Raw genomic sequence first — 24,218 nt, forward strand, 5'->3', positions numbered from 1 at the left:
AGCCTCTTTAAAAAATGGTGCTGGCATAACTGGTTGTCCATCTGCAAAAAAATGAAACAAGACCCATACCTCACTCCATGCACAAAAACCAACTGAAAATGGATCAAAGACCTACATATAAAATCTAAAATGATAAAGATCATGGAAGAAAAAATAGGGACAATGTTAGGAGCCCTAATACATGGCGTAAACAGTATATAAAACATTACTAACAATGCAGAAGAGAAACTAGATAACTGGGAGCTCCTAAAAATCAAACACCTATGCTCATTCAAAGACTTCACCAAAAGAGTAAAAAGATTACCTACAGATTGGTGAAAAGCTTTTAGCTATGACATTTCCGATCAGCGTCTGATCTCTAAAATCTACGTGTTACTGCAAAAACTCAACAACAAAAAGACAACTCAACTTAAAAAATGGGCAAAGGATATGAACAGGCGCTTCACTAAAGAAGACATTCAGGTAGCTAGCAGATACACAAGGAAATGCTCACGATCATTAGCCATTAAAGAAATGCAAATCAAAACTACAATGAGATTCCATCTCACTCCAACAATGCCTGCATTAATCCAAAAAACACAAAATAATAAATGTTGGAGAGGTTGTGGAGATACTGGAACACTTCTACACTGCTGGTGGGAATGTAAAATGGTACAACCACTTTGGAAATGAATTTGGCACTTTCTTAAAAAACTAGAAATAGATTTACCATAAGATCCAGCAACCCCACTCCTTGGAATATATCCTAGAGAAGTAAGAGCCGTCACATGAACAGATATATGCACACCCGTGTTCATTGCAGTACTGTTTACGATAGCAAAAAGATGGAAGCAACGAAGGTGCCCATCAACGGATGAATGGATAAATAAATTATGGTATATTCACACAGTGGAATACTGTGCATCAGTAAAGAACAATGATGAATCTGTGAAACGTTTCATAACACAGAGGAATCTGGAGGGCATTATGCTGAGTGAAATTAGTCAGTTGCAAAAGGACAAATATTGTATGAGACCACTATTATAAGAACTCAAGAAATAGTTTAAACAGAGAAGAAAATATTCTTTGTTGGTTATGAAAGGGGGAAGTTAGGAAGGGAGAGAGAGGAGGATTCACAAATTAGATAGACAAGAACTAATTTAGGTGAAGGGAAGTGCAACACACAATACAGAAGAGGTTAGAACAACTAGACAAAACCAAAAGCAAAGAATTTTCCTGAATAAACTAAACTCTTCAAAGGCCAGCGTAGCAGGCGAGAGAGTTTAGGGACCATGATTTCAGGGGAGATCTAGGTCAACTGGCATTACAAAATCTGTTAACGTTCTGCATCCCACTTTGGACAGTAGCCTCTGGGGTCTTAAACGCTAGCAAGCGGCCATCTAAGATGCATTAATTGGTCTGAGTCCAGCTGGAGCAAAGGAGAATGAAGAACACCAAAGACACAAGGTAATTATGAGCCCAAGAGACAGAAAAGGCCACATCGACCAGAGACTACAGCAGCCTGAGACCAGAAGAACTAGATAGTACCCAGCTACATCCAATGTCTCCTCTGGCAGGGAACATAAAAAAGAGCCCCTGAGGGAGCAGGAGAGCAGTGGGATGCAAACCCCAAATTCTTGTAAAAAGACCAGACTTAATGGTCTGACTGAGACTGGCTGAGACTAGAGGTCGTGGTCCTGAAACCTTCTGTTAGCCCAAGACAGGAACCATTCTGAAAGCCAACTCTTCAGACAGGGATTGGACTGGACTACGGGATAGAAAATGATACTGGTGAAGAGTGAGCAACTTGGATCAAGTAGACACATGAGACTACGTTGGCATCTCCTGTCTGGAGGGAAGATGGGAGGGGAAAGGGCGTCAGAAGTTGGCCGAATGGACACGAAAAGAGAGAGTGGAGGGAAGGAGTGTGCTGTCTCATTGGGGGAGAGCAATTAGGAGTATATAGCAAGATGTATATAAGTTTTTGTATGAGAAACTGACTTGATTTGTAAACTTTCACTTAAAGCACAATAAAAATTTAAGAAAAAAAAAAAGGAAGAAATTAAACATGGCTAAACAGATGTTACAACTCGAGGCGGTGTCACTCCCCGCCTCTCTGGCTGTAGTACACTGCAAAGGACATCAACAGGAAGATACAGGAGTGGCCCAAGGCCACCAAACGGGCAACATAGAAGCCAAATGAGCCATGAGAACTGGGATCCCAGTAGTAGTGGCTGATTGTAGCTTGCTATTAGCTACAGAAGACCTTTATAGTTGCAAAAATAGGGGTCAGACAGGGGAGAAACAACTGATGAGGCTTAGAGGAGTAAAAGGGTAGAGAGCAAGAAGAATGAAGAGAAAATAAAAAGGTGAGAAGGAAGTAGAAAGGTAGAAAAGAAAGGGAGGGATGGCTCCAGACTGGACTGTCCTGGGTTTCCGGGAAAAACCTAAATGTATATATACTGATTTATTCTGCCACTGGATCAGGTTTTAAAGCCTTGTGAGCAGCTGGCTCTGCAGGACTTGTCACTCTGTATGGTCCCTCTCAATATTGCAAAAAAAGAGATAAGATCTTCTTGGCAGCATAAGAGGAGACTAAGCACCAGGAATATGTTCCAGAAAAAGATTGCAAGAAAAAGGTAAACTGGACTATTTGAAGCCCACCGGGCCAAGCTTTGCAAGAAGACCTAATTAGCATGGGCTAAGACCCTTCCCTTGGTTCTCTGTTCAGGACTAGGGTTGCACCTCAAACCAAACTTAAGGTAAGCCTTTTTGAGCTTAGGTATGGGGGTTCCCTTCTTCCTAACTTGTGGGAGGGCTTCATTACTCTGGGTCCTGAGGATACCTTGGAGGCTAGAGACATGCACAAATCTAGCTTGCTATTAAGCAATATTTGTATTCTGTGGCAGGGGTGCTTGACTCTCTTTATAGTTACACGACGTGACAGACTCTTCCACATCCTGAAGTCTCTCTCTCTGTGTCAAGACCTGGAGCACTATAGACCCAGCAGGAGAACAAACCCCTGGCATTGTAATCAAGATCCCCAAAAAGGGAGCATGGATCTACCACTCTAGCATCCAGCCAGCTTCTACTCATGATACTGACTAACAAGCCCTGCGGAACAGTGAGAACTGGCAAGACAGTAATAATTGAAAAAGTCAGGTTTCAGAAGATTTAAAGTGATAGACAATCATGCCGGTTGATTGTCATCCCTTGGCAATTGTGCAGGTTGTTATTTATGACTTTGTTCAAGTTTACCCCCTATATGCGGCCTTATATCCTGCTTGTTTATTTCCTATGTCTCTCTAGAAGAAAAACAGGGCCCCCAGAATGGCAGGATAATTATCTCATAAACACCTCAAATGCTCTCCACTTAAAAGATCACTGGGTCTGCTTCACCCCCCCTACCAGAACTAAAGACAATGTATAGGCAGTTCCGGTCCAGGTACCCCCACCTACTAAAAATACCACTAGATTCCTCATGTGATGGGTCTCCCCTGGGCCCATCTTTCATTAATTACATTAGGGACTTTGTCCAACAGACTATCCAGGGTCTCACTGACTCCACTGTTAAAACCCAGACATCTGGAAGGAGATCCCCAGACATCTGGAATGAGATCTCCAGACTAATTTGACCAACCAAGTCTGTTACATGGGGATACCTACCGAGAGAAGAGATCCAAGAATTTCCCAAGAACTTTTTATTTGCTCCTTGGCTATTGCTTGCCCAACCACATGGGGCCTACACCCCCGGGCACACTCATTTATCTCTGAAACACATTTACAATGCCAGAAGAAAAAAAAAATACCAAAGCCCCAAGTGCCGAGTGCGTTAACCTGGGCTTTGTTGTCCCTGGTCCCTAACTTGGGGAGTGGCACTTGGCTCAAATGAGCTGGTGCCACCCTTTGTGGCTGTGCCATCACTGAATCTTTGTGTGCCCCCAGTGGATGTGTCTGAGTGTGTGGGTCTGACTCCTGCCTGGGTGACCGCAGCCCGACTTGACATTGTCCTGGCTGTGGATGGACAGCTTCTTACATTGGCCCTGTCAAAACTACTGATCAATGTTCCCTAGGATTTTTGTTTCTCTCAGGCACCAGTGTCTGCATGTACTGGGTCTCCGGGTGTACCTCAGGTTGTAGACTAAAGAGGGCACTGGGTTTAATCCTAACTGGGGCAGGTACAGTAATAGGACTCCTGGCGCCTTGCTGAGGACTTGAGTCTCTCCGTAGTAAATGGCTACACAAGTTCAACCAAGGCGCAGCTTCACAAGATAACAGAGATATAATAAAGGCAGCAATCCCAAACTTAACATGGTGTCTTCCCCTCGTAAGATCCTTGGCCATGGTTGTCCTGCTGCTTGTATTCAGGCCTTGTTTGTTTAACCTTTTAATAAAGTTTGTGTCTTCCAGGCTTCAAAAGTTCCACCTGCAGATGATGCTGTGACAGGAATATCACTCCATCACCCCCGAGCAGGTTCCAGCTAGAGCCCAGTTCTAAGCTAGCACCCCAGCCAGCAGGAAGAAGCGACAGAAGATGAGATTTTCAGCCCTAAACCCCTTTTAAGATTAAAAGGAACCTGTTAAGAGTGAGGATTGAAGCCTCCGCTGCTGAGACTTCCCCTTGCTCCAGCGTGGTTCCCCGTCCCCTTCGCAGCCCACCAAGCCACAGCTTCTGTGTTTTGGCCTGACCGTGCTGCGGCTCTATCCACAGTTTGAATTTGGTGCCAGAATTCTGCTCATGTGCGAACCAAGATTTTGGCACATGCATAGGACCTGAAGAGCTGTGTCCTCAATCTTTCCTTGGACCTGAATATCACTGACATGATTCAATATCTGGACCTGCAAATGTGGACATGGGAGGGCTAAGGGCAGAGAGTTCCAGGCACCAAACTTGGAAATAAAAAGCCTTCCAACCCCCTCAGACAGCGGGCACGTGGCCTTATGGTCGCTGGACCCCCGCGTTGCTCCTTGTCTGTGCAGACAATAAATTTCCACTTTCTGTTTCCCTTGCAACTGGTGGTGTGAAGTCTGTCTTATTTCGATTGGCTAATAGGACAGGACAAGGACCCTCATTTGGTTACAGTCTCAGTTGGTATTCCCATCAGTTTCTGCAGCCTTGTTTTTTGCCAATGTCTTCAGTGTAGCTTGGACCTCTTCCTTCAGTACCATCGGTTCTTGATCGTATGCTACCTCCTGAAATGGTTGAATGTCGACCAATTCTTTTTGGTATAGCGATTCTGTGTATTCCATCTTCTTTTGATGGTTTCTGTGTTGTTTAATATTTTCCCCATAGAATTCTTTGGTATTGCAACTCGAGGCTTGAAATTTTTCTTCAGTGTGAGAAATACTGAGATGTGTTCTTACCTTTTGGTTTTCTAACTCCAAGTCTTTGCATATTTCATTATAATACTTTATTTTGTCTACTCAAGCCGCCCTTTGAAATCTGTTCAGCTCTTTTACTTCATTATTTCTTCTTTTTGCTTTATCTACTCTATGTTCAAGAGCAAGTTTCAGAGTCTCTTCTGATGTCCATTTTGGTCTTTCTTTCCTGTCTTTTTAATGATCTTCTGCTTTTTTGATGATCTCAAGAATAGATTTGACATGTTGAATACTAATGACAGACCTGCCTGGGAATCAGAAAGACACTTGATATCATGGCCTCAGAACAATGGAAGTTGGGTAAATTAATAAATTAATTGTCTAATGGTACCAAACTAAGAGAATGTGTTTCATTCATCTCACTAAAAATACTCAAAATACTGTTGGGCAAAGCGGCATTTTTTTCTGAGCAGTGCTAGGATGAATATTACCAGCTTTGCTTCTGTGACTGTTCTTACTCCTCCAAAGTTGATTGACACATTCTCTCAAACTAGTTACTTTGGAGACTTGCTGCATGGGAACTAAAATTTGCATATATATGCTCTGTGAGTTGCTTTTGCAGTTCAGCAATGAGAAGACTATCTACTTACCTTACCCCCAAGTGCTTATCAGTATCTAAATATAGTACCTGAGTACTTACTGCATACAATTTTCCCCATTAATCTTTTTTTCTTCTAATAATTTTTTTATTGTGGTGAAAATATATACACCAAAACATTCACCTGCACAACTTCTACATTTACAATTTAATGCCATTGATTACATTTTTCTTGTTGTACCACCATTATCACTGTCCTTTTTCAAAATATTCCGCCACCATTAACATAAACCCAATGCCCCCCAAACAAAAGCTCTCCCTTTCCCCCTCCCTCCCACCTCTGGTAACCGTTAATAATCTTTGGTTTCTATATATTTGCTTATTTTATATAAATAAGATCATGCAGTATTTGTTCTTTTGCAACTGACTTATTTCCCTCAGCATAATGTTTTCAAAGTTCGTGTTATGGTCCCACTGTTCTGATGTTGTGGCATGCATTGGAACTTCATTTCTCTTTACAGCTGCATAATATTCTGTTGTATGTGTATACCACATTTTGTTTATCCATTCACCTGTTGATGGACATTTTGGTTGTTTCTACCTTTTGGCTATTGTGAAAAGTGCTCCAATGAGTCCACATTAATCTTCATTTCTTATTTTGTAAATGAGTTTTCTAGCATGAAGATTACAATAATCCCCATGTATTTTGACTTCATCAAGACTTTTGATCGGTGTGATTGTTGAAAGAGAAAATTGTGAACCAGATTGACAGATGGTTGAACCAGTATTGTTTTTGTTTTTTCTTTTTCATCCTTTGTTGTTCTAAGTATACAAAAAATACACAAATTCCATTATACACAATACAAATAACATAGAAGTATACAGAGTGAAATTTAAAATTCTGCCTTGATATTCTTCCTATTTAAACTTTCCCCAGGGATATTCACTGTTTGTCCTCTGTTTCTGAATGTAGATATTATATTTAATATCTTGAGTTTATTAATTATAATTCAGTATCTGCTTATTTTTATCTTCTTAGCCAATTAGTTTCTGAAAGGAGTGTGTTAAAATCAAGTACAATTGTTGATTTTTCTATTTCTCCTTGCATTTCTGTCAGTCTTTGCTGGATGTGTTTCTGAGACTGTGTTATTACATGCAAATATGTTTATGATGGTTAAATTTTCTTTTTCTGTTATTCTTGTTATTATTTAGCCAAGGACAATAAAATTTAAAGACAAACCAATCCAGCTTTCTTCTCAAAAAGATGGAAAATGAACAATAGGGTGAAGTCGAAAGAAATATAACAAGGAAGAAAATAAAAACAATAATGACAAAATTAATGAAATCAAGACAAAAAGAAGTATTAGCAAAAACCAAAGGCTGGTCTTTGAAAAGATTGATTGGCTAGGTATATTTCTGACAACACTGAACAGGAATAAAGACAGAGTTGGGTGCAAACAAAAAAAAGGGGGTAATAAATAGAAGGTTCCCATTTGAGGCTGGAAGTAGTGAAAGACTTTGTGTACATATTTTAAAACTATGGAGGCCTGGTGGAGCAGTGGTTAAGAGCTTGGCTGCTAACCGAAAGGTCAACAGTTCAAATCCACCAGCCACACTTTGGAAACCCTATGAGGCAGTTTTACTCTGTCCTGTAGGGTTGCTATGAGTCAGAATCAGCTCAACAGCAATGGTGGGTTTAATGGGTTTAAAACTATCATACGTACTAACAAAAAGGGCATACATTAAACATTTTGGAAAGGTTGCCTGTGATGGGAGAGAATAATGGGAATGGAATAAAAGGGAATAGATGGAACAAAAAAAGGAAGGAAGGAAAGTTAACGAGAGGCCCTGTGTGTACCAAAGATGACAAAGTACTATGAATTGAGGTGTATTTTAATTCTCTGTATCTATAGTAAAAAAAAAAAAATTGTGTGTGCATCTTTTCAGTCTCCTTTCTATATATTCACATAAGCACATAAACCTTTACACTTTCATCTTTTGCTTTTTTGGTGTTTTTTTACCTGACTGGGATCTTATACATATTGATCTACATTTAGGTTTTTCATTTAACCATGTACCATTCATGTCAGTAAACAAGTCTGTCTTATTCTTTTTATCACTGCACAATATTCCATAGTATGCCAAAACGTATTTAATCACTTCCCTATTGATGGCCATTCAGGTTGTTTTATCTCTCTTTCTTTGTTCCTTTCTCTCTGATTAGCTGGATTTCTCTATCACTATAATTGACCTTTGTTTCTCTGTCCTTTCTGTACTTTACGTATCCTTGTCTTCCCTGGAATTCAAGATTGAAGGGCAAGGGACATGGAAAATGAATTCTGCTGGAGGGAGATGTTGTCACTTGAGTGCAGGCAGGGCTACTATGGAAGATTGCTGATTCCTTTAGCCTACCTGTAGCTCCCCCACACATCTGTCAGTTTGTTGTACCGTGGTGGCTTTCCTGTTACTGTGATGTTGGAAGCTGTGGCACTGGTATTTAAAATACCAGCAGGGCCACCCATGGTGGACAGGTTTCACCTGAGCTTCCAGACTAAGACAGACTAGGAAAAGGGACCTAGTAGTAGTCTACTTCTGAAAAAATTAGCCAGTGTAAACATTATGAATAGCAGTGAAACATTGGGAGCCCCTCAGCTTGGAAGGCACTCAAAATACGACTCAGGACCTTCATTTGCTGATGTGGCATGACTCAAAATGAGAAGAAACAGCTGCAAACATCCATTGATAATCAGAACATGGAATGTACAAAGTATGAATCTAGGAAAATTGAAAGTCGTCAAAAATGAAACGGAATGCGTAAAGATTGATATCCTAGGCATTAGTGAGTTGAAATGGGCTAGTATTGGCCATTTTGAATTGGATAATCATGCAGTATACTATGCTAGGAATAACAAAGAGGAATGGTGTCGTGTTCATCAACAAAAAGAATATTTCAAGATCTATCCTGAGGTACAACACTGTTAGTGATAAAATAATATCCATATACCCACAAGAAAGACCAGTTAATACAAGTATTATTCAAATTTATGCACCAACCACTAATGTCAAAGATGAGGAAATTGAAGATTTTTACCAACTTCTGCAGTCTGAAATTGATCAAATATGCAATCAAGATGCATTGATAATTACTGGTAATTGGAATGCAAAAGTTGGAAACAAGAAGAAACAGTAATTGGAAAATGAGGCCTTGGTGATAGAAATGACATTGGAGATTGCATGATGAAATATTGCAAGGCCAATGACTTTTTCATTGCAAATACCTTTTTTCACCAATATAAACAGCAACTATATACATGGACCTCATCTTATGGAATGCACAGGAATCAAATCAACTACATCTGTGGAAAGGGATAATGGAAAAGTTTAATATCAGTCAGAACAAGGCCAGGGGCTGTCTGTGGAACAGACCATCAATTGTTCATACGCAAGTTGAAGTTGAAGTTGAAGAACATTAGAACAAGTCCACAAGAGCCAAAGTATGACCTTGAATATATTTCACCTGAATTTAAAGAGCATCTCAAGAACAGATTTGACTGATTAAACACTAATGACCAAAGACCAGACAAATTGTGGAATGACATCAAGGACATCATACATGACGAAAACAAGAGGCCATTAAAAAGACAGGAGAGAAAGAAAAGACCAAAATGGATGTCAGAAGAGACTCTGAAACTTGTTCTTGAACATAGAATAGCCAAAGTGAAAGGGAGAAATAAATGATAGAGTAAAAGAGCTGAACAGAAGATTTTAAAGGGCAGCTTGAGAAGACGAAGTAAAGTATTATAATGAAATGTGCAAAGACCAAAGACCTAGAGTTAGAAAACCAAAGGCAAGAACACATTCGGTATTTCTCAAGCTGAAAGAACTGAACGGAAAATTCAAGTCTTGAGTTGTAATATTGGAGGATTCTACAGGGAAAGTATTAAACAACACAGGAATGAAAGGAATACACAAAGTCACTGTACCGAAAAGGATTGGTCGATATGATCAAGAACCAATGGTATTGAAGGAAGAAGTCCAAGCTGCACTAAAGGCATTGACAAAAAACGAGACTCCAGGAATTGACAGAATACCAGTTGAGGTGTTTCAACAAATGGATGCAGTGCCAGAAGCGCTCACTCATCTATGTCAAGAAATTTGGAAGACAGCTACCTGGCCAAACAACTGGAAGAGATCCATATTTGTGCCCATTCCAAAGAAAGGTGATCCAACAGAATGTGGAAATTATCAAACAATATCATTAATATCACACACAAGTAAAATTATGCTGAAGATAATTCAAAAGCAATGGCAGCAGTACATCAACAGAGAACTTCCAGAAAGTCAAGCTGAATTCAGAAGCGGAAACAGAACAAAGGATATCATTGCTGGATGGATCTTGGCTGAAAGCAGAGAATACCGGAAAGATATTTACCTGTGTTTTATTAACTATGCAAAGGCATTCGACTATGTGAATCATAAATTATGGATAGCTTTGGGAAGAATGGGAATTCCAAAACACTTAATTGTGCTCATGAGGAACCCGTACATAGACCAACAGGCAGTCTTTCAAATAGAATAGGGGATACTGTATCATCTAAAATCAGGAAAAGTATGTGTCAGGATCTCATCGTTTCACCATACTTATTCAATCTGTATGCTGTCCAAAAAGCTGGACTAGCTGGACTATATGAAGAAGAATGGGGATCAGGTTTGGAGGAAGACTCATTAACAACCTTTGATATGCAGATGACACAAGCTTGCTTGCTGAAAGTGAAGAGGACTTGAAGCACTTACTGATAAAGATCAAAGACTACAACCTTCAGTATGGATTACACCTTAACATAAAGAAACAAAAATCCTCACAACTGGATCAATAAGTAACATCACGATAAACGGAGAAAAGATTGACGTCAAGGATTTCGTTTTACTTGGACCCACAATCAAAGCCCATGGAAGCAGCAGTCAAGGAATCAAACGAAGCATTGCATTGGGCAAATCTGCTACAAAAGACCTCTTTAACGTGTTAAAAAGCACAGATGTCACGTTAAGGACTAAGGTGAGCCTGACCCCAGCTGTGGTATTTTCAGTCGCCTCATATAAGCCGGACAATGAATAAAGAAGATTGAAGAAGAATTAATGCCTTTGAATTATGGTGTTGACAAAGAGTATTGAATATTCCATGGACTACCAGAAGAACAAACAAATCTGTCTTGGAAGAAGTACAGCCAGGATTCTCCTTAGAAGCAAGGATGATGAGACTTCATCTCACATACTTTGTACATATTATCAGGAGTGACCAGTCCCTGGAGAAGGACATCATCCTTGGTAAAGTAGAGGGTCAGCAAAAAAGAGGAAGACCCTCAACGAGCTGGATTGACACATTAGCTGCAACAATGGGCTCAAGCAGAACAACAATAGTGAGTATGGCACAGGACCAGGCAGTGTTTTATTCTGTTGTACTGACTCAGAACTGACTCAATGGCACCTAACAGCAACATAATAATCTATAACTAACTTCATGGAGGACATGATGCAACTCAGCAAACGTCATGGTCTTTGCCTTCAAAGACTTGACATCTAGCATGGGAGCAGACACATGAGTAACCTATGGTAGGTAAAACAACACTCAGGTAAGAACCAGAGTGAAGGATAGCTTTCCAAGTCTGCTGTTCATGAAGAGACTTGTACACGGACTTTTAAGGATTGACTTTAAAGTATAGAGATGGCAATACTCCCCAAATTAACTTGCTGATAAAATGAAATCCCACTCAAAACATCAGTTGATTTTTTTAGGAATGCAATGAACTTTTTCTAAAATCTACATGGAAAATAAGGGTCCAGAAATAACTAAGTCAATCCTGAAAAATAAGTTGCCTAGTTTCTATCCCATGCCATACTTAGCAGATGTTTGACACTGGGACATTGGGCAAGTTATGTCACCTCCCAATACCTCAGTTTCTCTATCTGTAAAATGAAGATGTAAGAGTTTTTTTTTTCTTTCAAGCTTGTTCTGAAGAATAAACGAGATAATATATACACCAAAAAAAAAAAAAAAAAAAAACCCAAAAAACAAACCCACTGCCATCGAGTTAATTCTGACTCAAAGCGACCCTATAGGGCAGAGTAGAACTGCCCCATAGAGTTTCCAAGGAGCACCTGGCAGATTCCAATTGCTGACCTTTTGGTTAGCAGCAGTAGAACATAACCACCACGCAATGAGGGTTTCGAAGATAATATATAGATAAGAATAAATAATACATATACATAAGATTAAATAAAATAATGCATATAGATAAGAATAAATGAAATAATACATTTAGAAGAATAAATGAGATAATACATTAGCACAGTGCCTGCTACATTGCGATCTATGAACGTGAACTGTTAGGAACCAAGTCAGGAAGAGAAAGCAATCAAACAGGGAGAGGTGGGCTTTGACTCTGTGAGGTTTGAAAAAGTCCTCACAAGTAGAGGGCATAGCCAAAGGATGGGTAGCACTCACCAGGCGGAGCTGGAGGAAGGGATTCTGGGAGAATGGAAAGGGAAAAGAAAAAGCACGGGTGTTGGAAGGTGGGGAATGGCGCCCTGGGCTGAAAGGCCATGTTGGCAAAGGGCGGGGAAGGATGTTCAGGAATGTGTGCAGAGAGGCTTCTGGGCACAGAATGAAGTTGAAGAACCCCTCCTCCTTGTTGTCACCCTGCCCTTTCCCTGGACTTCAGCCTCAAAGCTGAAGTCACAGGTCCCCCACAGGACCACTGTCAGGGTCAGGCATGGCTCTGTGAAGGAGCTCCCTTCCGACCCACCCTCTGGCCTTCTTCCGCATGGACGTCTTCCCAGGGCTTGGCCACTCCCAGCATGCAGCCTCCCCACCCCACAGCCTGGTTACTGGCAGGAGGATTTTCGTGGGGGCTGTGCCTGGTGGGCAGTTTTCCCAGAGCTTCCTCTGATATAGACATTGCTGGCTGGATGACCAGGCTGGCCCAGCTAGCTTGAGCCCAAGGGCTTCCTCAGGCACAGGGTTCCTGTTCCGTGGCTGCAGCACATACCCCAGCGGTGTGGCATGTCACAGAGGGAGGCCAGAGGGACGCCAGCAATGCCAGGAGTAGGGCATAGTAGCTCTAAGGTCAAACCTCGGGTGCTGCCAGGCATTGGCAGGAAGAGGAGCCGCCTGAGCAGAACAAAGCAGGACCTGTGGGAAGAGACAAGCTGGAGCAACCAAAGGTGGAGTAGAGTTGCCCCTAGCCCTCCAGGGGCCAGGGCCAGGAGCCTGACTTGTGGAAGGGTGAGGAAATGCTGGACTTGGGGAGGGCGCTGGGGAAGGAGGGCAAGGTGTCTCTACAGAGGGCAAAGTCTCACTTGGTGTTAAGTTTCCACCCAGGAGAGGAGATACTGTCCCTTTAGGCTCCATTCTTGGGGTGGTTGGCATAAATCATAGCTAGTTTTAATCATAACATAGAGCTCCGTTCTCTTGATGAGAAAACTGAGGCCCAGAGGGGTGATGTGAGTTTCCCAAGGTCCCACAGCAACAGTCAGCGGCAGGGCTGGGACTTGGGCCTCTATGTTTGAACCTCTAGCAAAATGCCCTTTCCTCTAATACTGCCGTCCTTCATTTTGGAGACTTCGTTGGGTCAAGGGTCAACCTGACAGCCCAAGGCGCAGCTCTGTGCTCCTCTGGGCACTTGGATGAGCAGGATTCAGACTTGGATGGAGCGAGGCTATAGGAGGGCATAGAGGAATATTAGAAAAGCACTGCACTAGAAAAGCCAAGCTTTGCCTTCCTGTCGCCATCTGACCAGAGGCAAGGCCTTTCCTTGGCTGTAAAATGGGGAAGGGCTGAGAGTGGGACAGAGAGGGGCTGAGGGCCTCTGGCAGACTTCACACCAGAATACTCTTAGAAATCGGGGCAGACGGTGGTCCGTCTCAGACCCACTCACCGGGGTCCTCTCTGCAGAGTGAGGCCAGCCCTGAGAACGCTGCGCGGGAGCGGAGCCGGGTGAGGACGCTGCGCCAGGCCTTCCTGGCCCTGCAGGCCACTCTGCCTGCTGTGCCACCTAACACCAAGCTCTCCAAGCTGGACGTGCTGGTGCTGGCCACCAGCTACATAGCCCACCTCACCCGCAGTCTTGGCCATGAGTTGCCCGGCCCCGCCTGGCCACCCTTCCTGCGTGGACTCTGCTACTTGCACCCTCTCAAGGTAGGCCATGGCCTGGGGACTTGGAGTGGGGGGATCTTAATGCCAAAAGCCTTGGGGAAGGGGCCTTGGGATGGATGGATACTGGACCTGGGCAGAGCTGACATGGAAGCCAGCTGCTTCCTGCTCTCTCAGAGGGCGAGGAGCCAGGCAGCCTGTTGGTGCTGGGCTGGCCCTCTGTTTCTCATGGGATCGGAGTGAGGTGGCTGGAAAAGGCTTCCTGGGAATGTGGTCCCTCCAAGAGGAGGGGAGTGGGGGTGGCGGTGAGGGGCACACTTCCAACCCCCACTCTTTCTGCTCCTGCATGTACCCACAGTCTAGTCCCACAAACTGTGATCTAACTTTCCTGAATCTTAGTTTTATTATATGTAAAATGCGAGATAATAAAACGAGCCTTACTTCTCTTCCAGAGTATGAAATGAGCTCATGAATGAAGGATATAATTAACAATAATCACCATCACCGATTATAACTGACATTAATTGGGTGCTAAGGATATGTCAGAAACCCTGGTGGCGTAGTGGTTAGGTGCTACGGCTGTTAACCAAGAGGTTGGCAGTTTGAATCCACCAGGTGCTCCTTGGAAACTCTACGGGGCAGTTCTACTCTGTCCTATAGAGTCGCTATGAGTCGGAATCGACTCGATGGCAGTGGGTTTGGTACAGATACGTAAGGAGCCCTGGTGGTGCAGTGGTTAAGAGCTCAGCTGCTAACCGAAAGGTCAGCAGTTTGAATCTACCAGTTGCTCCTTGGAAACCATATGGGGCAGTTCTGCTCTGTGTGTGAGAATTGACTCGATGGCAACAGGCTTTATTTTTATATTTAAAGATATGCCAGCAGCTATGCTAAGTGCTTTAGTGGTTTTTTCTCTTCTAATCCTCACAAAAGCTAAATAAGGGCCATTTTACAGATGAAGAAACTGAAGCTTAGGGAGATAGACTGAATGCGGTTTGAACCCAGGGAGGTCTGACTTCAGACTCCACGCTCACAGCCCCTAACAAGGGCTGGGAGATGGAACAGTAAGTTGCTGCTTGAGGAGAATAGCTATGTTATAAAGGAAGGGCCATCTTTGCCCTCTGACAATAATATTGTAATGGATTTAACTTTATCAGTATGGAGGATACTTTTTACCACCCTCCTCCCTTATATATTTGAAAAGTCTTGAAACTCAAGATTCTTTTCTCTTCCGTGCAAATACAGCTGAAATTCAAGAGTTTGAGACCAAATGGGGCCAACTCTGAAATGCTGGTTCTGTGCCTGGTGCAGTGGCCCTGGGCTGGGCAGAGTAGTTTCCTTAGCTAAAAAGCAGCAACCAAAGAAGGTGATCAATCAGTATGTCGAAGAATGAACAAATGAGGGGCCAGGTGAGGTCTAGAACTCTGCAGATTGGTGAGTAGGGTAGTAGGCCAGGGAGCAGTGCCCCCTGGGCCCCCACGTGGAGTTCTGCCAGAGAGGAGGGCAGACCTCAGGGCAGAGCCAGCCTGGCGTTCCTGGGACTGCTGGAAGGAGGGGAAATCCTTGGAGGACCCGGCTCAGAGAGATCAGGCAGCACTGACGCAGATCTTGGGGCTTGGCAGTGATCAAGAGAGTGAATCAGGGTCACTCAGTGTCAGAGGAGCCTCTCCTTCCTGAGCTCCACTGCTCTCCCCATTGCCCAGCTTCTGACTGTTTACCACTCTGTCCAGGCCACCTGAGCTCTTGCCACCTCCCTCCCACTGTGTGGGAGCTCCTCTCCGGGCTTTCATCCCCTGAGACGGCTCCTCCTGGGCCTCATAGCCAGGCTCAAGGTGGTTGGGAGAACACGTGGGGTATGAGCCAGAGAGCATTGATGCAGAACCGCGGTGACTGTTGGCAGGCACAGGGAGGGATGCTGAGTTTTGGTGTCAAGATTCTGGATGACAGGGGGCTGCAATAGTGAGCATGTCTTATTTCCCATCCCCATGTTTTGCAGAAATGGCCGATGCGCTTTCGTCTCTATGCTGGAGGCCTGGGGTGCTCTGGCCTTGGCTCCACCACAGCCACCGCCTCGGGCCAAAGAAAAAGGGATGCAGAGGTCGAGCCCCCCGTCTCTGCAGAGGAAGACGCTCTGCCTCCCACCAGGCCACTCTCTCCACCTCTTGGTGACAAATGATCATCACACTTGCCAGTCTTTCCCAGACTCCAACTCAAACTTAAAGACCTGGGTTTTCTACCAGGCCCTACCTGTCTTTGCTCTGACTCTCAGCCATCGAACCTGACCTGCGCTCAGCTTCCAAGTTTCAGCACATGGTCCAGGCAGGCAGTGGGTGCTGGGAGTACGTGGGGGCTTGTCTGTGATTGACAGTCCTCAGAGAAGCACTGGGATGGACATACATACCCCAGTGGCTCTTCTGTGGCAGCTAGAAGGGAGTTGGAGAGAGAGGGGTTTGATTGGGTTTGAAGTTGAGTTGGGCACCCCCACTCACTTGTCTCCACTGAGCTCTGGAGAAAGCAGAAAGATTGAAGCTACTGCATGAATGCAGAGGTGGGAGCCTATGATGGCAGCAGCTCAGGGTGCTGACAAGAAAGCCAGGGGCCAGATAGGCTCTTAGCAGCTGGAAGTCTGAACAGAGCTGGGCTGGGGCCACACAGCCAGAGGGAAAACTGATCAAGGGATATACTCTTATTTATCTCTTAGAGCTGCTTAACCAAAACCAAAACCAAACCTGTTGCCACTGAGTCAATTCAACTCATAGCGACCCTACAGGACAGAGTTGAACTGCCCCATAGGGTTTCCAAGGAGCGGCTGGTGGATTTGAACTGGCAACCTTTTGATTAGCAGCCAAGCTCTTACTAAAGGTCAAAGGGCAGCCAGGCAGCCAGGATTCGTGTCTCTCCGTCATGGGTCTCTCCAGCTGCCCCTCATCGCTACGTTTCCTTCACCCTGGGCCCTGCGCCCTTCCACCTTTTACTTGACAGGAGTTATATTTGCAGGTTCAGCCATAAAGTTTACATTGCTTACATTCCAGTTTCCAGAGAAAATTTTAGATAGTCCCAGCTGCCTAGTTTGAGAAGATCTGATCCCAGATGCAGCTCTGCTTTAACTGTACCCAGCAGGTCTCTGTGAGTCAGAATCGTCTCAAAGGCAACGGGTTTTACTGTTAGCAGCAACTTAAAGCCTTTCACATGAAGGATATTGAGAGCTTCAACCACACCCTCAAAAGACCTTAAAAGGAGAGGATGTATCTTTTTCCAGGGGATGATAATTACAGTCTTCTCTTTCTATTCTGTTAGAAACCTAACCTCAAGGAAAAACAAATAGGCCAGACTTCAGTGTGTTCCTTATATGATTTTTGCCTAAGGTTTCATTGACTGGAGTTAGTTCTAGAATCTACCTACGTGTTAATTCCCTAGGACCAGCTCCTCCCCACAGGCATTGTACCCCAGGTTCTCCCTCAGTCTTGCCCCAGCTTGCCAGCAATCTGATAGAGCTTTCATGGAACTGTCTCTGGCCCTCAAGAAATCATTTGAGGAAGAATTACAGAGCCTACACATACTGAAAGTAACTTTCCAGGCCAGGCACAGCTTAACACCTGGTACCTGAACTGCAGACTGAGAAAAACCAGAACCGGTTGCCATCCAGTCAATTCTGACTCGTGGCAACCCTATGCGTGTTAGAGTAGGACTGTGTTCCATAAGGTTTTCAATGGCTTATTTTTTGGAAGCAGATTGCTGGGCCTTTCTTCTGAGGTGCCTCTGAGTGGATTGGAACCACCAAGCTTTCAGTTAACAGCTGAGCACTTTAACCGTTTACACCACCCAGAAACACCCCAGATTTTGTAGGAACCAACTTTTTGTTAAACTTCAGCACCTCAGAGAGGGATGGGTCAAGAAGGCAGACTAGAATCCCACAGGGACATCTTCAGACAGAAGCCACCGTCAGAAGGGCATGAGAATAGAGGAGGTTCTGGGCAGGCTGGGCGTGGATGGGGGTCTGGGTTCTGGCATGATGAACTGTGGTTCCACCACAGGGCCGGCCAGGACAGCAGGAGAAATGGGGCTGAGGAGTGACTCAGCCAGTTGGGGTGGAGAGAGAAAAGGAGAAACAGAACGTCCCAGGCCTGTGCTGCACGGGATGTGGGAGGGCAGCTGGATTGTGGCTAGGAGCCATGAGAAGGCCTCCCCCTGGGGCTGAACCCATAAATCTGCCTGGGACCAAGTATCTGCTGAGGGACCCTGGAGAGCTTGGCCAGAGCTGCTTCTGGGCAACTAGAGAATCTGAGCACAGTATTCCTCACAAGACCATAAAAGTCCAGCTCAAATGTTCTATTTTTAAAGGCTGGCAGTCTTCCTGGTTGGGTTCAAGGGTAGGAGGAAGAAAGAGCAGATGAGTTTCCTCCTGAATTGGTGGCATCCAATCTTTTACTGGGGATGAAGGGAAAACTAGCCTTCAGTGTGTGTGGGGGGGGGGTGGGGGTGGCAGGGGGTGGGGCTGATAGCTGAATAGACTTTGGCTTGAAGTTTGCCCTGCCCTGCCCAGTTCAGACTCAAGCCCTTGCTGAGTCATATCAGACCCCTTGGGGATGACCACATTACCCTGGTAGAGAAAATAAGCAGGGCAAAATAAAGATAAAGCTGGTAGAGGGGCTGGGGGAGGGAGAGTCCCCTTAATACAAGTTTTTAAGGCAGCTTCAGGTTCTTTCCAAGCAGAGTTGGTTTCCTTGGTGCCCAGGACAGTCCTGCGGGGTCCAGAGGCCATCTTCTCCAGCCTAAGGCAGCCAGCACAGTCAGGCCAAGGAACAAAAGGCTGCGAGGGGGCTGAAGGAGCCAATGGAAGGAGCAGAGGGTGACTGGGACTAACCAGAGGAGGGACTGGGCCCCTCCCTCCTTGACAAGCATAAGGCTGCCCTTGAAGAAATGCCAGTACAGAAACTGGGATCCACAAAGGAACAAGAACCAGGAGTAACCCTCTTTGTCTCCACAGCGGAGGAAAGAAAATATCTGTTCACTGGAAGACAGGGACTTTTTATTCCAACCGGCGGGGGAGAGAAGAGTGTGATGAACAAGGACAGTTTGAGTCACTAGGGACAGCTGAGATTTGAGTCCAATGATAGTTGTTTTTCACTAGGAACCAGGATATGTAGGAAAGAAGCCCCCAAAGAAAACGGGAGCACAGATGAAAACATGACACTTAGGTGGCATGTCTCAGGAGCCAGGGGATGCTTCTACATGGTGGGCCTGGTCCCCTTGGTTCTCTCCCACCCCCTACCCATCCCCATGTGCCCATGACTCAAGTGTGGAAAACCTTCCTGCTCTCTTCCACACAGTTGGATGTACGTGTCCTTTCTGATGAGCAGCAAGAGTGTAGGAGAGAGGCTTAGATGGGGGTGTGGGAGAAGCAGAAGTGGCCAAGGGCTATCTAAGTGTTATGGTTGTTAGCTGTTGTCAAGTCAGCTCATAGCAACCCCGTGCACAGCAGGATCGGACCGTTGTGACCCATAGGGTTTTCACTGGCTGATTTTTAAAAGTAGATCATCCGACCTTTCTTCCTAATGTGTCTTAGTCTGGAAGCCCCCCTGAAATCTGCTCAGCACCGTAGCAACACGCAGTCTTCCACTGACAGATGGGTGGGGGTTGCACATGAGGTGCATTGGCTGGGAATCGAACCCAAGTCTTCCACACGGAAGGTGAGAATTCTGAGGCTGTCGATTTTGCCAAATTGGGAACTAGAGCAGTTAGTAATAGAAGATCCAGTCTCCGAGAAATTCCTTGTCTCTTCTTCCAGAAGGATCCTGACTACGATTAGTCAGATGGCACTGTCCTTTTCCTTTTGTGGCACAAGCCAAGGCCCTACAAACCTGGTGTTCTAGATCAGGGTCATGGGCCAAATCTGGACTTCAATCTGTTTTTTTAAATATTTTTTTTTATTGGAACACAGTCACATTCATTTATGTGTTGTCAATGGCTATTTTCCTGCTACTAAGTAGCATTTTTTTTTTTTTTAAGTAGCAGACTCTATAGCCTGCAAAGCCTAGACCTTTCACTAACTGGCTGTTTACAGAAAAAGTTTGCTGATGCTTGCTCTAGATCAGAGGTATTCAAAGTGCTGTCTGGGAACCCTAGGGGTCCCTGAAACCCTTACAGGGTGTAAGTGGCCAAAACTCTTTTCATAATACCAAGACACCATTTGCCTTTTTCACTCTTATTATCTGAAGAATGCAGTGGAATTTTCCAGAAGCCACATGATGTGTGGTGTTTCAACAGATGGAAAGTAGAAGCAAATAGGAGAATCCAGCTGTCTATTAAGGCATACATTAAAGATATTTGCAAAAATGTAAAGCAACGCTACTCTTCTCTCTAAATGTTTTCCAATGTGGAAAATAATCCTTTTTCTTTAAAAAATATTATATATGTTCACATACAAGGCAATTAATGTTATTTAAAAATAAATATTATTAAATTTTCTCTAGTTTAATTTGTAGTATGGTAAATATCAATATATATAACCCACAGAAGCAAAAGCTCTTTGAGGCGCTACTTTTTCAAGAATGTGAAGAGTTCTGAGACTGAACATCTTTAGGACTGCTGCTCTAGAGTGCGTTGGTGATAGTCAGGAACTCCTGTCCCATCCCACATCCTGCACTGGGACAGCTCTACTGCAAGCCCTAGAACACACAGTGAACTGTTCCTGGTCTCAGGAGATAAAGGGCTTGGGGAGAGGGAGAGTGCCTGTGGAGCGTGAAGAGTCCGGATCACAGCGAGGTCTCCTGGAGGACAAAGGTGGCGCTGTCGGCCTGGTGAGCTGAGCCTTCTTTTTCTTCCAGGGCCTACTTGCCTCAGCCGCCCCACAGCACACCATTACTCATCTTCCCTGGGAATGTAGCAGTGTCCATGTGGAGGTCCTGGGGAACACATAGACTAAGGGGAGTGGGGTGCAGTAAATATGAAGAAAGGGGTGCTGAAGGAACTAATACAGAGAAGGAGAGACTGCTGGGATCCCTCCTTAGAGGGGAAATCAGTGAGGCCTGAAGGAGTGTGGTGAGCAGGGGTGAGGGTGGGGAGAAAGGAAGGAGCAAAGCACAAGCCAGGGGGAGAGCAAGGCTGTGGGATGGAGATGGGGCACTCAGCACTCTGGGCTCCTCTCTGGGCCTGAGAGCCTTCTCCCACAAGCCAGAGCTCCATGTGGAAGAAGCTGGGGCAGGTACATGTGTCCATGCTTAGGGAAGAAAATGGGGAGGGGGGAAGGGAGGGAAACTGGAAGGTCAGGTGCAGTCTGTGGAGAAGGGACGGGAGAGGACAATGTGGACAACACAGGCACTACCTGGCTATAGCTTTTGCAGGGAAGTCGCTTCTGGCAGGACAAGGGGAGGAGAGCAAGGAGCTTTGGCAACACAGGGTAAATGGTCTGAGGGTTCAGGGTCCGGCCCCACATGCCCCCTAAAGCCAAAGGTGCTTCTGGGTTTCCTACTGGGTGACTAGTCCATACACAGCAACCCCTGTCTTCTGGGGCTACACAGTTCTCAGGCCCCTCGCCCACCTCCTAGATCTCAGCCAACAATCTTCACTGCTACAGACACCCAAGTGCTAGAAGGGCAGAGTGTCACCCAGATTCCAGGTTCCCTGAGCCCTCCCTGGGCCCCTATCCCACACCCCTCACCGGTGAGCAGACTGACAGTCAGGCCCACAACGATGACTGTGGTAGAGTTGTGGGCACTGTACCACATGTAGGACAGGGAATAGAGCTGCTGCAGCCCTGTGGGCCTGGGTGAACAGAGGTGTGAGGGCAATTAGCAGTTCAGGACAGGCACTCCTCAGGCGCCTGGCTCCACCCACCTACAGGGGCCCAGGGTCCTGGGTCCCAACACCCAGTGCTTCCCCAAGGGCTCCAGTGGCCCATCCCTTGGCCAGGCTCCTGCACGAAAATCAAAAACCCATTGTCATTGAATTCATTTCAACTCGTGGCGACTCCATGTATTACAGATTAGAACTGCTCTCCATAGGGTTTTCGTGGCTGTAATCTTTATGGAAGCAGGTTCCCAGGCCTTTCTTCCACAGTACACTAAGTTTGAACTGTCAGGTTAATAGTCCAGTGCAAACCTTTTGAGCCACCTGGACCTAGGTTCCTGGGCAACCCCCTCAAAATGAGCTACTATAGTTGAAATTGAGCCCGCTCACTTGGAGACAGTGGTCGAGGGCATCAGTGTGGTCACCATGACACCAGTCAGATTGTGGGGCAGGGAGAAGCCGGACCCATTGGGAGAGAGGGTGCCACGCCAGAGACCATGCTGGTCACTATGCTCCCAATGCCGGTCCAGAAGGCCATGATGAGTCCAGCCAACATGCCCACTATAGCTCCCTGTCCAGAGGCATGTCACAATGCAAGCTCTCAGCAGTTCCCACCTCTCTACCATCCAACCTTCACACTAGACCCCAGCACTCATGGTGAGAGCCCTGCCATGCCATTCCCCTGGTCTGTCCCCCTCCATAAGACTATCGAGCTGAAGGGGCCATTCACAGGGGTTTGGCATGAGGAAAGAACATCCCAAGGCAGAAGGCTCCAAGCAGTGGCTCCCCGACCATGCCAAAGATGCTGATTGCTGCCTGGGGAGAACACACAGGCTCAGAGACTCCCAGTCCACCAACAGAGAGCACAGCCACCCGCCACTGCCCCAGAGCCCTGCTTGTGAGATCTGTCTGTTCTTCCACCTGGAGCAGTAAGAACTCAGGATTCCAGAGGACAGGTAAAGGCATGAGGACATGCTCTGGTTTCTCCGAGGTTATCCCTGGGATCTGTGAGCTGACAAGGTCTCAGGACATGGCTCTGCCACTACCAAGGGAGATTGCTTTTGGTTGCCTGGGCCCGTCTGTCCCACGGCAGAAGCTGCACTGCCCGGGAGGAATGGATGGCGCCATCCTCTACTCAGAACAGCTGCACTTGTCAACTCCTCTCTCCCTGCTAATTTGCTTCCTTCCACAAATTCTGCCCTGGTCTTTGCACAGTTATTACCTGCAACATGGAGCCCATCCTGGAAGAGACATAGGCCACCCCCAAAGCAGGCCATAACCAAAGCCTGGAGGAGCAGCAAGGCATGTAGGTTCAAGCTAACATGGAAAAGAAGGCAGTAAACAGACACAGCTCCTCACCCAGGCTCCCCTGGAGGCAGATGGCTCAGACTGCCTCCACCAGAGCCCCAGGGCCTCACAGGTGGTTCTTCACCCTGCAGAGACACAGACCTGCTCAGTTTCCAGATCCAGGCAAAGCCTGGAGATGTGAAGGCATATGAGCCTCCCTGGGCAAGTGCCATGTCCAACAGGAAGTGGTGCTTTCTAACATATTATGACAATGGTCAGGGTGACTCAGGATGTGATCAAAGGAGGTATAGGTCAGGCGCAGTGATAGCAAAAGAGACCTCACCAAAAATCATGGAATGCACGGCACCCACACCTCAGGGAACTGAGCAACTGAGGCAAAATCAGCCTTCTATCCTAACAGTTGCCAGCAAATTAAAAGCCAGGGATATGGTGCTGAAAGCAAAGGAGAAAGGTGTGCTGCCCTGACCCTGAGCCAGACTAACAGGGGACACTACTATTTGTCCTCTGCTCTGTAGAATTAGAGCACTGACATTGTAAGAGAAAACACGCTCAGCATCAAAAACCATTGTCATGGGCTACAGTTGACAAGCCTCAGAAACGGCTGGAAAAGTCAAGGCCACTGGTCCTTGTCTGTGAGTGGGTATAATTTTGTTAAAATGGGCACCCAGTCCAAGCACAAAGGGGCATCTTCTGGGAGAGGCTGCGCTCTGTCCTGTACATATGACCTGTCTCTTGTAATCCGCAGAGGGTCCAGAAGGTGTGCCACACAAAAGGGTCCAGAGTTGGCCTGCAACAGACACCACTCGGGCACTGTGCCATGGTCTCAAACGCAGACCCAGCCCTCCCTGACCTCCAAGCAACGGGTAGCAGAGCAGAGCAGAGACACCAGAGCTAGGGCCAAGGAGACAGTGTAGCAAGTTAGGGGCATGGTCCCACTTCTCCAACCCATAGACTTGCCCCTGGGTGATCAACAAGTCTTGACCCTCCCTCAACACCAGCCTAGCACCTGGGATCACAGTCCCCCTGCAGTGCCAGCTTCCTGCCCCATCTGAGGCTCCCACAGCTTGCCTTCTGCTCATT

At 45.8% G+C, this 24,218-nt stretch overlaps 1 protein-coding gene across 1 annotated transcript; it reads left to right on the forward strand.

Moving 5' to 3' along the window:
• Positions 1 to 12,956: 12,956 nt before the first annotated feature.
• Positions 12,957 to 16,218, forward strand: TCF23 (transcription factor 23). Its single transcript, XM_003411935.1, has 3 exons — positions 12,957 to 13,178; positions 13,848 to 14,090; positions 16,039 to 16,218. The coding sequence occupies exons 1-3, from the start codon at positions 12,957 to 12,959 to the stop codon at positions 16,216 to 16,218; spliced, it is 645 nt and encodes a 214-aa protein (XP_003411983.1).
• Positions 16,219 to 24,218: the final 8,000 nt, after the last annotated feature.

The sequence above is a fragment of the Loxodonta africana genome, chromosome 12 (assembly GCF_030014295.1).
Source record: "Loxodonta africana isolate mLoxAfr1 chromosome 12, mLoxAfr1.hap2, whole genome shotgun sequence".
NCBI classification, from domain to species: domain Eukaryota; kingdom Metazoa; phylum Chordata; class Mammalia; order Proboscidea; family Elephantidae; genus Loxodonta; species Loxodonta africana.

What these genes read in the sequence shown, in the direction of transcription:
- TCF23 (XM_003411935.1), top strand. Translation starts at nt 12,957, where the DNA reads ATGTCACAGAGGGAGGCCAGAGGGACGCCAGCAATGCCAGGAGTAGGG. An exon ending in GGAGCCTGACTTGTGGAAGG is followed by an intron (nt 13,179 to 13,847) that starts GTGAGGAAATGC and finishes TCCTCTCTGCAG; the next exon opens with AGTGAGGCCAGCCCTGAGAA. An exon ending in GCTACTTGCACCCTCTCAAG is followed by an intron (nt 14,091 to 16,038) that starts GTAGGCCATGGC and finishes CATGTTTTGCAG; the next exon opens with AAATGGCCGATGCGCTTTCG.